Genomic DNA, 17280 nt, shown 5'->3' on the forward strand with positions numbered 1-17280 from the left:
CCTAAGATGCCCCATAAACCATGTCCATGAATCAGAGGTTTCAGATTTGCCAACCCCGTAAGCTATTGGCAATATCCCATTGTTAGCATCCATGGCTACTGCTAATAAGTTTACTCCAAGGTATCGACCTTTCAAATGTGCTCCGTCAACTATAATAACTGGGCGCATGCAAGTAATAAACGAACGAATCTACAAAATAATATACACAAGAAATATAATCATTTAAATGTGAAATGCATGTAACTAACAAAAATGAGCTAACAAAATTATATTGATTTACTAACCGTAGCACCAATGGCGATAAACAGCAACTCAAAGCGTCCATCTCTATCTGTTTTGATATGAGTTACCGACCCAGGATTTTTCAGCTTTAAATTGTGACAATAAGCCGGCAGTTGGGCAAACGATGCTTCTGGCGACCCCCTCAACAATTCCAAGGCATAACATTTGGCTCTCCAAGCTTGAGAATATGATATACTAATCTTGAACCGAGCATTCATGTCAGTCATAATTTCATGTCCCCGATATACCCTGCCATTCAAAAACATTAACTCAGCCAGAAAACCACCCAACACCTTTTTGTTTGCCTGTCTATGGTGAGGAAAAACGAGGGTTCTTGAACATGTATGTTTATCAATAAAAGTCCTAACTTGAAACATTTTGCAATCTTTTATTCTCTTTGCAATCATACGCCACGTACAGTTTTTGTCAATCATACACCTTGTTTCGAAACGATCTTTGCTTGATTTGTTAACTTTTAGTTGATAGCCATCTTCCACACATTTTGTATACAAAGCTATCTTCAAGTCTTCCTTTGTATCAAAACAATCATCTTTCTTGACACGAATAACTTTTGTGTAACAATCAACTGCTTTCTTTGCCAACTCTTCTTCCGGTAACTGAAGTAATTCTGGCATATTCCAGTTATACTCCCGTGGCATTTTCTTTTCTTCGGGGACTTTTTCTTCTTCTTTTTCTTCTTCAGGATTATATGAATTACAGAATGGATGTTCAACATGTTCATTCACAGTCGTAACTTCCTCCTCATTATCATCAACAACATCTTCCTCGGCAACGGGTGTTTCATCATCAAAATTCGGGTATTGACCAATATTAAAATCATTACACACATGGTCTGTTTCTTCTTCTGAAACATCATCAAAATCCGTGTATTGACCAATATCAAAGTCCGGATATTGACCAAGACCAAATTTCGAATACTGACTAGTACTCACAATTTTTTCTGTTGGCTCATCATCGTCTAACTGGTCAATACGAAAACCGGAATTTGGTGCTGAAAGTTGATTGGGATTTGGATTAGAGAAAGGTTGTGGGTTTTGAGAAAAACTTAGTTGATTACTACCCGCTACTGACCCAACAATACTACTTCTAGGTTCAACAACATACAATGTAACATCATCTTGTGAAACACTAATGTAAGCAATGAATCGTTCAACATCTTCATTGTCGGTTAACAAATAAACTTTACCATTTCTCTGATAAGATAGCCTAAATCCACTTAGGGGCTCTAAATTCAATTTATTTGAAACACGTAGCATTAGAGTTTCATAAGTTAACTTTTGTAAAGACAATTTTAGTTGAAGATTCATGGGTAAAGGCATATATTGTAAAACACCATGAACATTATCCCATGACCCTCCAAAACACAAATCTATCCAAACATGATCAGATGATTTCATGGTTGTAAATTAATTTACTAAACAGACGAGCTGCGAAACTAAAACCTGTTGCCGGATTGGGAAGGATGTCGTTGGATATAGGAACGGATGTCGCCGGAGAGAGTGATAGATGGAGATGGAATGAGTTGCGATTTAGGGATTTAGTTTATGATTTCAGTGTTATATACCCAAAATTTCAGTGTTGTGATTTACAGATTCTCGTTGCGATTTACGGATTATCGTTGCGATTTACAGATTCTCGTTGCGATTTACGGATTATCGTTGCGATTTACGGATACGCGTTGCGATTTACGGATTATCGTTGCGATTTACGGATACGCGTTGCGATTTACGGATACGCATTGCGATTTACGGATACGCGTTGCGATTTACGGATACACGTTGCGATTTACGGATACGCGTTGCGATTTTATGTATTATCGTTGCGATTTACGGATACGCGTTGCGATATACGGATACGCATTGCGATTTACCCATACGCGTTGCGATTTACGGATACACGTTGCGATTTACGGATACGCGTTGCGATTTATGTGTTCGCGTTGCGATTTTCATATTCGCGTTGCGATTATTGAAAATCGCAATGCGAATTTGTACTATCGCATCGCGATTTTCAAGAATCGCGTTGCGATTTTGGAAACTGATTTGCGATTCTGGGGATCGCGTTGCGATTTTTATTTCGCGTTGCGATTTTGTTGGTCATTTTGGCAAATCCAAAAAAAGTTGGTTAAAATCGTATATTATAACTTTTTTTTGGTCACTGAGGCGATTTTCTCTATTATAAATTAATAATGCTAGTGAGTAATTCATTAGTTTTAAAAATCAATGAGAAAAACCAAAAACTATTTAAATATTAATGATTATTTATGTAGTTTACCCATCTAAATATGAAGATTTAATACGAAGAGGTCCAAATGTTAAATATGAATATTAAAAGAAACAAGTGGGGAACCCTCTAAACGCAGTCTTGGTGAACAAGAATTGTGCATTTGGACATTGAAGTTATCATAATTGAAGGACCCCAGGGCTCACCTGCCCTAATTCCTACGCCAATGTCTTCCAACTAACAGTAATATAAAATTACTTCTTTATTTTGTTAATCCAAAAGAAATTGACACCAATTTCAAAGGGGTTAGTAAGACATAGGGATGGCAACTCAACCCGAATCCGACGGGTTCCGATCCGATCCGACCCGATCGGGTCGGATTTTTTTTTAAAAAAAATTAGGTTCGGGTCGGGTCGGGTTTTTTTTTAAATGTACTGTTTGGGTCGGGTCGGGTCGGGTCGGGTTTAGGGTGAAAAAAATCCGACCCGACCCTACCCGAAAAATATATATAATTTTATCCTATATATTTAGGGATAATTACAATAATGTCCCTCCATATATAATTTTTTTCAATTAAGTCACTGTTTTCATTGAATAAATTTTTTTTTTTATTTCGGGTCGGGTCGAGTCGGGTCGGATGAAACCTTAATTTCGTCGGGTCGGGTCACGGGTGAAGACCCCTTTCTTCTCGGGTCGGGTCGGGTGGCCCAAAAACCCGACCCGACCCGACCCGACCCATTGCCATCCCTAGTAAGACATGGGTCTCATGGACCAAATGTAAACGACAAGTGTGAAACAACATGTGAAATAGCACCAATGTCTATCCTTCTCATTCCTACCAAACCAAAATCTCAATCTTTGTCCACATTCATCATCCATGCTAAGTCTTTTTAACGTGTTTGGTATTATTTCAACATTCTTTTTTATTTTCTTTTTGGAAATTGAAAAATATATTTACTAAATAAAAACATATATTCAATATTTAAAATTTTAAAACATACTTGGTTATACGTTTTCTTATAATTGAAATATAATAAATAAAATAAAATAATGTATTTAAATAAATTCGAACCAAGTCATAGGTTTAATACATAAAATTATTAATAAAAGGATTTTTTTTACATTTACATGAATTAAAGCTCTTTTTAATTTCACCAAACAACTTAACCATTGCTCCCAACTCCTAAGCAACTTCTAATTAAGTCTATCAAAATTTCAAAAATTTCAGTTAGACCTTAATTCTTTTAGAAAAAAAGTGTGAACTAAAATCTTCAAAAAAAAATTAATTTAAACCTCTAAAATTTTCAAAATTTTACGTTCGCGCCCGAAACTTTATCACTAAGTTTCACCACTGATTATCCTGCCTACGTAACTAATGCATTGATGGTGGAATTATTTTCTTCATAAAGGATTGTAGTCCTAAAGTCATATAAAAAAGCTTAATATAAAAGAAAGTGTTCGAATTATATTTAAAATTAATTTTTGATGTTTAAATAATTTTTTCGTTAAAAATAGATGTTTATTTTTTTTATGTTACAATTTTAGATGTTTACCGTTAAAAAAATTTGTTAAGTCACACATATCATGTTTATTTATATTTTTAAGAAATAAAATATTTATAAAAAAAATCTAAACATAGCATGTGTCATCTAATATATTTTAACGATAAAAACATAAAAATATAATGAATAAAACATTAAACACTTATTTTTAACGATTTTTTTAAATACCAAAATCAATTTTGAGTATAATTTGAACACTTAATTTTATATTAAACCTAAAAAAAACAACCCAACGGCATTAAATAATAATCCTTATTATTATAACATCCACGCTTGTCTAATCTTTGTATTCTTTCTACGTTTCTTATCCAACCCAAGTCTTTATCAACACTTTCACATTCGGAATTCTAATCGGTATTGCAACCACATCATATGTTTTTTTAATAAATAATATTTTTTTAATATTTAAAATGGTAAATTATACCGTTCCTCACTGAACTGTACACCCTCCCCTGTTTTCCTCACCTAACTTTCAATTTACTTAATTTGCTCATTGAACTTTACAAATTGAATCATTTTGCTCGCACTATTGTTAACTATTTAACAGCGATATGATGTGGCACAAGCATCAAAACGACGTCATTTTGAAAAACTAATATATTCAACAAAACGACATTGTTTTGAATCTTATATTGAAAGTGTTGTGAGTAAAATAGAAGAGAGAGTAAAATTTAGGGAGGAATGGTGTAATTTACCCTTTTTCATTCTCTTTTTCATTTTCTCTCTGTCGGTCATCATGTCATTTTCATTTCGGCCACCGTCCACCGTCGTTGACGATGGCTGTTTGGTCCCAAATTTCATAGGTTGGACCCCCTGAGTCTGAATCTGGTGGTTGTTTCACCAGAAAATGTCCCAAAACATATGAATCTCGACTGAAATGTTTTGACTTCCTCACTTTCAACCTTAAATTTGGGGACTTCAGAGCAACTTCCGATAAAATGGAGGTCGAATTTGGACTCATGATGTCAAGGTGAAGCGACCCATGAAATTTGGAACCAAACGATCACCATATACGATGGTCGATGATGTCTAACGATGGCATCCAACCACCTTCTGTTCTTATTTAATATTTGTAATCATTTTATATTAAAAAATGCCACGTCATCCAGACGTTAGAGGGAAAACGAGAGAATGAGCAAAATGATTATAGAGAGCAAATTGAAATCTAGGTGAGTAAAATAGGAGAGATAATATAGTTCAGTGAATAACGGTGTAATTTACCCTATTTAAAGCCTAGAGAAAAACATACAAATGATCGTTTGGCAATAGGACATTGTTTTTTTTAATCCACTTACAATTAAAAGTTATAAAATGGTCCATCAACTATAGGGTCTTTCTTTGTTAAGTCCCTCGCCTATTAAAAGTTATAAAACGGTCACTCGACTGTTATATGTTTCATACTCTTTCTTTTTTCGTTAAAAAATTGGGGTTGCCTGAGCTGAACCGCCTGAACGTCAATCTATTGACTATGATATGATAAAATATGATCTCAAAACAGTTTTAAGTTGTATTTTGTGGATCAACTCTCCATTTACATTAAATCATTGAGTTAATACTTGAAACATTATGTCGTCGAACTAATACTTGAAAACAACGACGATACTAATAGACATCATTAAAATATAATTTCATTTCTATTTGTTTTCATTTTATTTCAATTGGGGTTTAAAAAGTATAAGATAGGGATACTTATGGAACATGAAATAGTTATTCTATTAATAATAGATGAACATGAAAATTTATGGGAGTGGTTTGAACACATGAATACATGATGTTAAAAAGAGTTTTATGAAGAAAAATATCTAGATTCTTTTAAGGTGTTAAATTATTTGAATATATAATAATAATAATAATAATAATAATAATAATAATATTATTATTATTATTATTATTATTATTATTATTATTATTATGGGAGCGGTTTCACTAAAAAATAAATAAAAAGTTAACATGAATCAAACTATTTCATAGGTCTCAAATTTGATCACTAACATATATAAAAAGTACTTGAATGTTCATTATTAAATAGTTTAAATTTTTTTAAATAAATAAAAATCATTAGACTCACAATAAACAATATAAATTATTAAGTTAATATAGAAACAGAATTTCTCAAAAAAGGTTATATTTCAATTTTTATTTCTAAAATATTTCTCACCAAAAATTAATTCATTTAAGAATGAAACAGACTGTACCTTTTGTTATACATAAAATTGTCAATTGTGAACAAATAAAATATTTAATTTCCCAAAAGAATAATAATCTAAATTAAGCATTTAAGAATGTTTCGGAATCATTTATCAAAAATTGATCCAATAATAAAACAAAAACAACGATCAACTGTGAATGCAACGTTCGAATTGGGGGGCGGGGGGAATGTCACTTTCAACGACAACATTATAATAGGTTGCTGCAAAATGTTAATGTATTATCGATCCACATAAAGACAAAAAGTACATCTACCAATAACCGTTGGATTGGCCGAATCAATGTTAAAAACCACGTGTGTGGACAGATGTACTATCCAGATCTAAATCTATAGGATAAACCATGCGGATAGTTCTTTATGTTTTCGGTTCGACCGATTTTGATCAATAATTTAAAAATTCAGGAAAAAAAAATTCTTAAGATTATTGATTTGTTCGATTTTAATCTCTCTCCCGTTAATTTTTTAACCCTTTCTATTAACCAAATTAAAAAAGAAAGTTAATTACACCATTTGTCCTTAAACTATGACCCTCATTTCAAGCTGGCCCTTAAACATTTAACCATTCCAATTCCATCCTAAAAGTATGACTCTCATTCTAAATTAATCCTTAAACTTATGAATATTCTAATTTTATTCCAAAACTACGAATCTCATTCTAAATTGGTCCCTAATCATTTAGATCTTCCAATTTCATCCCCAAATTCATCCAAATATATAATCCATTTCAACCATAGTTTAACCTAATTTTTTCCAAACATATAACAGTATAAATTGACCTAATGATATTATTAACTTGAGATGTTATTAATAGGTGTATTTTCCGAAAAATCACCAGTGACAGGTATATTTACCGATCTAACACTGGTCAGATTATATTTCCCGATCTAACACCCGTAGCAGTAAAGCGCGTGCTCTGCCCCGTGCTATATGCTGATTTGGCGCCACATGGGGTATAGCGCGCCCCCTGTATCGCGCTATATGCTGACATGACTTACACGTGGGTATAGTACGCCCCCCTGATCCGCGCTATACGCACGTAAGGGTATAGCGCCGCCCCTGCTCAGCGCTATACCTGGGTATCTGACATAATTATATTTAGCGCGGACTACCTTTTATCTGAATAATTACATATAGCGCGGTGCAGGTACCGCGCCTTATATGGTTATAAATACCCTTCACTCCCGGTTAAGTTTCTCACATCTCTCCTCTCAACTTATAAATTAATACAACAATTCCGTCAACGAGTAATAATTCTGGTAATTTTCTCATATTTGATTTAGAAGTTCGTGCGATTTTCGTTATAAATTTTGTTATAAATTTGAGAGAATTAGAGAGAGAATTTAAGAGAATATAGTGTGATGAAAGTAATAGAATATGAGGGTATTTATAGGGAGGATTGGAGGGTAATTAAAGGTATAGCGCGTCCCTTATACCGCGCTATACCCCACGTGTCAGATAAACAGTTATAGCGCGGATCAGGGGGCGCGCTATACCCACGTGTAAGCCATGTCAGCGTATAGCTCGGTACATAGGGCGCGTTATACCCCACGTGGCGCCAAATCAGCATATAGCGCGGGGCAGGGAGCGTGCTTTACAACTACGAGTGTTAGATCGAGAAATATAATCTGACCGATGTTAGATCGATAAATATATCGGTCACTAATAATTTTTCGAAAAAAAATACCTTATTAATATATACATATAATTTAAAATAAAATTAAAATATTTAAAAAGTTTAAGGATTAATTTACGTATGACTCTTAAAAAACATTGCCTGTCAGAAAAAACGGTCGAGTTGGTGGCTGCCATTGTGATTTTCAATCCCATTAGTTGGATTTCCCCACTAACCCCACTCTTCCCTTTAAATCAACGTTAAAATCACTTCATTTCTTCAATAATCATTAACCATTTCATTTCTTTTACTCTTCTTCTTTTCTTCAAAGCTCCGGCCATGGCATACCGAGCTTTCTATCTTCTAGTTTCATCCATTGTTGTCTTGTCCGCTATTGTTGCCTCGGGTATGAGCTTCAAAATGAAACCATTTTTTTTGTTTTTGATGTATCGACTTCAAGCATGGAAAGCTGAAGTGTGTGTGTGTGTGTTTGTTATTGCAGATGCTGCTGGTTCGGTCGGGATTAACTATGGTCGTGTCGCCGACAACCTGCCATCGCCGGAAAAAGTCGTTGGACTGTTGAAGTCACAGGGAATAAACAAGGTGAAGCTTTACGACATCAGCGCCGCCGTTCTGACGGCGTTGGCGGACTCCGGAATCAGCGTCGTCGTCGCTCTCCCCAACGAACTCCTCGCCGCGACCGCCGCGGACCAGTCCGCCGCCGACAGGTGGGTTCAATCCAACATAGCCAAGTTCTACCCTCGGACAAAGATCGAAGCCATAGCCGTCGGGAATGAAGTCTTCGTAGACCCGAAAAACACGACGGAGTACCTCGTACCCGCCATGAAAAACATCCACGCCTCGCTCGTGAAATCCAAGCTGGATTCCGCCATTAAAATATCTTCCCCGATAGCTTTCAGCGCGCTGCAAAACTCTTACCCTTCATCGGCCGGTTCGTTCAAGCAGGAACTGGTCGAGCCGGTGATTAAGCCCATGTTGGATTTCTTGAAAGAAACCGGGTCTTACCTCATGGTGAATGCGTACCCGTTTTTCGCTTACTCCGCGAACTCGTATCAAATCTCACTCGATTACGCCTTGTTTAAGGACAACCCGGGTGTGGTGGATTCGGGTAACGGGTTGAAATACCACAGCCTCTTCGAAGCTCAAATCGACGCTGTTTTCGCTGCCATGTCGGCTATCAAATACGACGACGTAAAGGTGGTAGTGACCGAAACTGGGTGGCCTTCGATGGGGGACGAGAATGAGATCGGTGCAAGTGAAATCAATGCGGCGTCGTATAATGGGAACTTGGTAAAGAAAGTTTTGAGTGGAAGTGGGACCCCTTTGAGACCTCGGGACCCACTCAACGTTTACTTATTTGCCTTGTTCAACGAGAACCAAAAACCCGGTCCAACCTCGGAAAGGAATTACGGCTTATTTTACCCTAACGAACAAAAGGTATACAGCATACCTTTAACACAAGAGGAGCTAAAAGGAGGGCAGTCAACGCCGGTCAACACGAACGCGAATAAGGTTCCAGTGACCGGAGAAGTGTCGAAGACACAAGCAGGGCAGACGTGGTGCGTTGCGAATGGGAAAGCCGATGAGAAGAAGCTGCAAGACGCGTTGGATTACGCGTGCGGCGAGGGAGGGGCCGATTGTAACGCGATTCAACCTGGCGCGGCGTGTTATAATCCGAACTCGCTCGAAGCGCACGCCTCGTATGCGTTCAACAATTATTATCAGAAGAAGACGCGCGCCGCTGGTACGTGCGAGTTCGGCGGTGCGGCTTATGTTGTCTCGCAACGCCCCGCGTATGGGAACTGTGAGTTTCCAACCGGAGGGCACTGATATGGGGGAATTGCTGAATTTTAGCATCTTTTTCTTCTTCTTTAGGTGGAGTTGTTGCCTGTTGATTTTACTATATTGTTTATAGTTTGTATTTATTATTATTATTATTATTATTTTCATATTTATATGGTTATAAATTGATTATTATTTTATACCGGTACTGGTATCTTCAATTAATAATTTAAAAAATAAAAATTTAGGACGAGGTATTAGATTATATAAAGTGAGATTAAGGATTTGGAATATGACGTTTACAAATATAGTAAATTAAGTTGAATTGGTCGTCCTTTTTTTTTTGTAATACTCGATCTGGATTAGTTGGTCAATAAATCAATACATTAATGATTAATTTAAAAATATAAAAATGTAACAAATAAGATTTGAACTATGGATTAAATAACCCTCTATTTATTTATGGACCATGCTCACATGGACCTTAATTTGGGCTACAATTCTATTAAAACTGGCTAAAAGAAAAATCTACAAATATCTGGGGTGATGAAAGGACTAATTATATTAGGATTTGAACGTATTTATACCATTAAAGTTTAGAGTAAACTATATATTTAGTACGTAAGCTATTAGTTTGATATATTTTAAGTACTTAAGCTTTTAATTTTTTCAAAATCATATCTAATGTTTATTTTTTATCTTATTTTAATATTCGTCTGTTAAAAATTAATGTGGTTAGTACCTAAACTATCAATATTGATCCATTTTAGTACTTGAATTTTTTAAGTTTTTTTTCAATTAAATTTGAATGGGTACTAAAATGAAACAAAAATTTAAACACTAGGTATGGTTTTGAAAAAATTAAAAAATTATGTGCTAAAATGAATAAAAACTGATAACTTAGATACTAAAGGTACAATTTATCCTAAAGTTTAATTATGCCTTCCGTCTCGGTTTTCTTTAGACTTTTAAAGTTTTTTTTTTTTGGATAAATCAATTCAATTTTATATCCAAAAGAGCAGTAAAACTGCTTCAAAACACTGAAAGTTCTTACATAAAAATCAACACTTACAACACTATACAACAGAACTGAAAACATCAATGTTCAATACCCCATTGATTACAAAGAGTATTATTGACATAGTCATTTCTATTTATTTCTCTACCCTTAAGTTGAATAGCAACAGTGTCTTTTATAGCAAGGAGTAAGGCATTAACATTTCTTGAGCGTCATTGGTAAATTCTCTTGTTTCTCTCCTCCCAAATAATGTAAGTAAAAGTAGTCCAAGCTAGCTTCATAATAGTAGTGAGTAGTGATTTTCCTTTCCATGAAGCACAAGCCCATGAAATGTGAGCATTCCATGAACAAGTTCCTCTGCAAATGCCATTAAGATGCAGAACAGAGTTCCAAACAGATTTTGCCACAGAACAATGAAGAAACAAGTGGTCCCTAGTTTCCATCTCTTCACTACAAAGCACACAAATACCGTCAATGTTTAACCCCATTCGAATCAGCCTATTTTTGGTTGGTAATCTGTCAAGGAAAGCCATCCAAGTAATAATACTATACTTAGGGACATGAAGAGGAAACCAGAATAGTTTATGCCAAGTAACCTTGTCATCTTTGTTACGGATGTGATGCCATATGTCTTTGATTGAATGAGTTTCAGAAGCAAAAATGGGGCAGCTTTATTCCTCATACTGAGCAGTTTACGAAAGCTCCAGCTTGTATTGATCCTAGCCTCCATAGTCCAAAAATCAGAGTTCTTGAAAGAAAATGAAAAGAAGGTTGAAAGGAAGAAAGAAAATGATAATAAAGGAAAGAAAATGAAAAGAAGGTTGAAAGGAAGAAAGAAAATGATAATATTTTGCTTGATGAATAATTGAAATTAATAAATACAAGTTAAGAGTTTATTAAAATATAGGAAAAACTATTTAAGATATCACTTAACTTTGAGTGTAGACCTGTTTTTATCATTAAATTTTTAATTTTATCAAATTTAACACTAATGTTATTTTTTGAGTACAAAAGAAAAGTTCAGTGGTTAGAGGCACAAGCACCCCTTCTATCATCATCCACCAACGCAACAACTTCACCGGACGGTTGCTCGAAGCAATGAGACCTTAGCCATCGCATCAGTCACGCTATTCCTCTCCCGAGAGACATGATTAACAGCCACCTCCCACAGGGCCGTCTCGGTCATTATCGAGCCCGGAACGAAAATTAAAAAAGGGACCGCTAAGCAATGGATACGTAAGTAATTAATTTAAAAATTAAATGATAAAAAAACAATGTGCTGAGATTTTATATAATAATAAGTTCACCAAAATTAAAAATTACATATTAGTCACTTGAATAATCTTGTACTCAAAGCATTACTTGAAACAAATTCATCGATCAAATTTTCACAAGCGATTTTATCTAGCACCTCATTCTCGATTGCCATCATAGCTAGTCCATTAAGCCTATCTTGAGACATAGAATGAGTTTCTCAAACTTATGTTTTTAAATGTTTTTCAAACTTATTCAAACCTTTTCAAAACATAATCAAATTTTTTGTGTTTTAAAGTAATGTTTCCAAACTTTTCTGGCTCAAAAGATCGATCCCTTAGCAAAAGGATTGATCCCTTTGACCAAAAGATCGATCCCTTGGACAACAATGAGTTTGAGATCGATTTTTTGACAAAAGGATCGATCCCTCGAGGAAATAGATCGATCCCTTCCCAAAAAGGATTTATCCCTTTGGTATAACAGTCGAAATTTTTTAAAAAGGATGGATCCCTTTGATAAAAGGATCGATCCCTTTTGCCTTAAAAGTTGCAGATGACGACTATTTTGATCCCAATGGCTATAAACGATTAGTAACTCATTCCAACATATAAAAAAAGTTCAAAACACTTGAATAAGGTTTCCAACACCTATCAAGCACTCAAACACAAGAGAAAAAAAATTCAATCCTAATTTTCTTTCTCTTGTAAATATTTATGTTTTGAGCTCAATTATATAACTTATGTTTTGTTTTTGGGGGCTAAATCTTTGTAAACATCAATCTTGAGAGAGATTCTTGTTTACACATTTTTTATTTTTGTAAAGGGATTTCGGTTCTAGTTTAGCCAAGTAAAAAAACTATGGAGATATAAATGTTACTCTTGATCATTGAAAAAGAAAGAATAAATTAGTGATTTGTTGGAAAATCCTAAGTGAGTAGCTTAGATAATGGATGTAGACTTCATTGAGAAAGTTGAACCACTATAAATCGTTCTGTAAATTAGTGATTGAGATACTATCTTGTATTCATTATAAATTTATCAAAAGAAAAACAATAATAACGTCAAATTACGACCAAAATAATAATACCCTCAAGAAATGTTCAAATTCACCGGTCCATCTAATAAAACGATGTCGTCTCGAGAGGATAGATTTGTCAACCAATAAATAAAAGGGTAAACTATGCAGTTAATCCAATATATTTTCAGTCGAACCGAATTTGGTCACTAATTTAAAAATTAAGGGGGAATGATCCCTAATATTATCGACATGTTCGATTTTAGTCCCTCAGCCGTTAACTCTCGTTCGATTTTATTCCGTCATCCATGTTAGAGACTTAAACAAAAGGGTTAACGAAACAGATCGATAATATTAAAGATTATTTATATTTAATTTTTAAATTGATGATTAAAATCAATAAAACCCTAAACATAACACTATCCGCATAGTTTACCCTAAATAAAAAATTTTGTTTTGTTTTCTCCCTGAACGCACATCCTTTCGCTCTAAAAATTTCCCCCGTCCTTAATATTTTTTTCTTCTAGAAAAAAACCCCAATAATATATATCTTCAATTTCTCCTTTTTGACCATCTAAAACCCTAAACCTTCTTCCTCCCTCCCTCCCTTCCACTTCTTCAGAGATGTTGATATCCAGGGCTTTGTCACGCGTCTCAAGGAGCGTCGGTGCACGCTCCTTGCTTCTGTCTGCTCCCAAGAGCGTTCAAACGCCAAGCTTTTCCCCTCAGTTTCACTCCCTCGTCTGTGAATCACCGAAGGTACAAAAATATTTTCAATATATTAAGCAAATCAATAGAACCTTTGGTTTTTTGGTTAATTTTGAGAGGGTTTTGATAGGGTTTAACGATTATGTTTAAATTGGCTCAATTTTGATGGTTTCTTTCATTTGCTCATTCTTTTCTCCTTATATTTCTTCACCATGTTGGAGTTATTTAAGTTTTTTTGGTTCGAAGTTAAATTGACTTAAATTTAAATGGAAGTGGGTTCATTTTTTGTAGTCTTTAGATTTGATCTACTTGTTTCATATTCATTTGATCCTTTTTTTAACTTTTTATTTATTGCCTTAATGTGGTCATTACATTAATGATTTAAAAGCTGCGATTTCAGTTTACATATTCATTTGATCTGGGTCTTGTTTGGTTTTAAGGTTCATTTTTTAGTTAGTAATTGAATGGTTATGCTGAAATTTCGATCTTAAACTCATATTTTGATTCCTAGAAAACATAACCAAGTTCATAAAAATCGCATGCACTTCCTCTGTGCAGGTGATTACAAATGATGTATTTAAGCTGCAGTATTCAAACCTCAATTTGTCCGCATTTCGACGATTTGGGATCTCTTCATCGGCCTCCTCTGAGCCATCCGGAAAGGAACATGGGAGTACTGTAGAGAATAATGCTGAAGATCCTGCGAAGCCAAGTGGGGATGCGAATCCTGGAGAGGCTCAAGTTACTAAAGAATCAGGTTTTAACTGAGAAACCCTAAATACAATGCCTCAATCTCATAAAAGGATGAGAGCCTCTAAACAAACTGCATTTTCAGATTCAGATTCCGAGGGCGATGGTGACCTACAAATGGCTGATATGGTGAAACTTGTGGAGGAAAAAGAAGAACTCCTGAATGCCAAGCAAAAGGAAATTGAAGAAATGAAGGATAAAGTTGTTCGGACTCTTGCAGAAATGGAAAATGTTATGGCCAGGACAAGACGGGAAGCGGAGAACTCGAAAAAATTTGCCATACAGGTAGTGTTGGTGAATCAATAACCTCTCGATTTCTATTTGGGATCTCGAGAAGGCAGTGTAATTATTTGTTGATGTGCTGCAGAATTTTGCGAAAGGCCTACTCGATGTTGCAGATAATTTAGGAAGGGCTTCTACACATGTTAAAAGCAGTTTCTCTAAGATCGATGAGTCCAAAGACTCTTCTGGAGCTGTATCCCTCCTTAAGACACTCCTAGAAGGGGTTGAAATGACTGAGAAACAGCTTGGAGAGGTAAGCTTTCTGTTATTTCGCCAGTCAAGTCATTAGTTTCAAAGCTTTCCTATGATATTGGGGGGGGGGGGTTCTCATGGAGCTGACTTGTTATAGTTCCATGATTGAACTTAGAATTCGATTTCCTTCCTCATTCCCTTGTAATAGCCAAATTTTGGAACTAAAATCACTTAACTCATTGGACTTTCTTCTGAAAACTTGTTTGTACTCCGTCATGTGCTTAGTTAATTATCCAAGTTGTTGTGTCTTCCTACATTGTTTTGAATCTTCATTTTTATTGAAATATCCGTGTTTGGCACATTTCTGAACATGGGTTTAGGGAGACCATTCAAGAACCCTCCAAATATAAGAAAAACATTAAAAGATTGAAGATACCCATGTTGGATATATGCCCATATCTGACATCTACACCAGAGTCCGTCCTAGTAGTATAGTTTTCTTCCAATCACTCGGACAATGTTTGGCCTGTAAATGTGTTCTATATCGCATTACTAACCAGATAGAGATGATATTGCTTTCAGGTATTTAGAAAGTTTGGAGTGGAAAAATTTGATCCTACAAACGAACCATTTGATCCACACAGGCACAATGCAGTATTCCAAGTACCAGATAATTCTAAGCCTCCTGGAACAGTCGCTCATGTTTTGAAGGTATTATCTTGTAACCGAACTTTATCGAAACAGTTCCATTTGCTTGTAGTTTGTTATAATTGATTCAAATTAAAGTTTGATTCAAGAAATAGTTTAGTTTCCAGTTGCTGTTCAATCACCAGTAAATTCATGTTGCTGTTCTCTATTACAGGCAGGATACATGCTCTATGATCGAGTTATTCGACCAGCTGAGGTTGGTGTTACTCAAGCAACAGATAATGATGCAGCTGAGAATAGCACAAGTGACAAAGGCTCTGATGCTTGATTGGTAAGGTTTTTAATGGCAAATTTTCAAAAACTGTTGCCTTTGTGATAAAGAATTATACACATTTGAGGGTTCAGTCTCTTATTTGACTACTCATACAAGACATTGCTCGGCGAATTTGGTTTGATCAATATCTAGCTGAGGTTGAGTAGTGAATAAGTTGAGTTCGACTATTCAATACTTTATTCTAGTAACTGATAAAATTTATTGAGTTCAATTTTAATAAATATTTTATCATCTTCACACCAACGACCGATGCAAGAAAAAGGTTTGCTAGACATGGCTACGGCCGCCCTCTATGATGATTAAATATAGGCATAATAACAAAATTATCCCTAACGTGTGCACATATGGTCACTGTACTCCTATATTTTTTCTGGAGCATTTTAGTCCCTAGTGTTCATTTTGTAACAAAATTTTCCTTGGTTGGATGAAAATTATTTGTTGACTAACTGTCAATGTTTCATACGGACATGGTAAGTCCATGTGTGATGTTATTTCAGTTTAAAAATATTTTTTGATGATGTGACATTTATTTTACTTCAAAATAAAACGTTGCATATTAAAGTACTCCAGAAAAAGATAAGATACAAAATGATCAGTTGCGCAGGATAACTTTATTATTATTCTTAAATTTAATATATTTTTGGTTATAATCATTAAGTTTATTTTTGGTTTTTTATGTTAAATCTATTTAACAGTTAAATTTAAAATAATATTACAAATCAATAAACTTAAAAAAAATATTCATTTTCTGTCATATGATAATTAGCTGGTTTGGTGCAACTATGGGTGTTTTATGAATATGATTTATACAATTTATAAATAAGTCTTAGATATATATAATAATTATAATTAATATATTAAATAAAAATAAACAAAATAACAATAGTCTACATCTTAATCCTTTAAAATCAATGATACATGGGACCCTATGATTGGGGCATGTCTCACACTTCTTTTTAGACGAAGTTAAGATAGAGGTACCAAATTTTTACATTTCAAAACGTATGCGTACTAAATTTGAACAAGTTAAAATAGAGGTACTAAATCTACAAATTTTATATTATACTGGATTGAAACACAGAATTTGACCTCAAATTATTATTCTAACTTATAAATTTTTATAAGTTTAAAAATGCTTTTGAAAGAGACTTCTTTTACTAGGGTTTTCTATTTTCATACAACTGAGATAATATTAAAAAAGGTAAATTACAAATTTCATCATTGAACTTTACTCTCTCTCATATTTTGCTCACTGAACTTTAAAAAATTTTAATTTTCTCACTGAACTTAATACATTGAGTTTTTTTGGTCACTGAACTTTATTCTTTTTTCTATTTTGGTTACTCCATCGTTAAATAGTTAATGATA

General features: G+C 34.5%; 2 protein-coding genes across 2 annotated transcripts; both read left to right on the top strand.

The window, feature by feature from the left end:
• Positions 1–964: 964 nt before the first annotated feature.
• LOC120205267 (grpE protein homolog 2, mitochondrial-like) lies at positions 965–15996 on the top strand. Its single transcript, XM_039205178.1, has 7 exons — positions 965–985; positions 13616–13757; positions 14265–14463; positions 14542–14741; positions 14824–14991; positions 15513–15641; positions 15793–15996. Exons 2-7 carry the CDS (start codon positions 13623–13625, stop codon positions 15904–15906), a joined length of 945 nt encoding a protein of 314 aa, XP_039061109.1. The 5' UTR covers positions 965–985; positions 13616–13622; the 3' UTR covers positions 15907–15996.
• LOC120205266 (glucan endo-1,3-beta-glucosidase 12-like) lies at positions 8194–9767 on the top strand. The gene is made up of 2 exons (XM_039205177.1): positions 8194–8315; positions 8412–9767. The coding sequence occupies exons 1-2, from the start codon at positions 8249–8251 to the stop codon at positions 9758–9760; spliced, it is 1416 nt and encodes a 471-aa protein (XP_039061108.1). The 5' UTR covers positions 8194–8248; the 3' UTR covers positions 9761–9767.
• Positions 15997–17280: the final 1284 nt, after the last annotated feature.

Source organism: Hibiscus syriacus, unplaced genomic scaffold, assembly GCF_006381635.1.
Source record: "Hibiscus syriacus cultivar Baekdansim isolate YM2019G1 unplaced genomic scaffold, ASM638163v2 tig00012370_pilon, whole genome shotgun sequence".
Classification (NCBI taxonomy): domain Eukaryota; kingdom Viridiplantae; phylum Streptophyta; class Magnoliopsida; order Malvales; family Malvaceae; genus Hibiscus; species Hibiscus syriacus.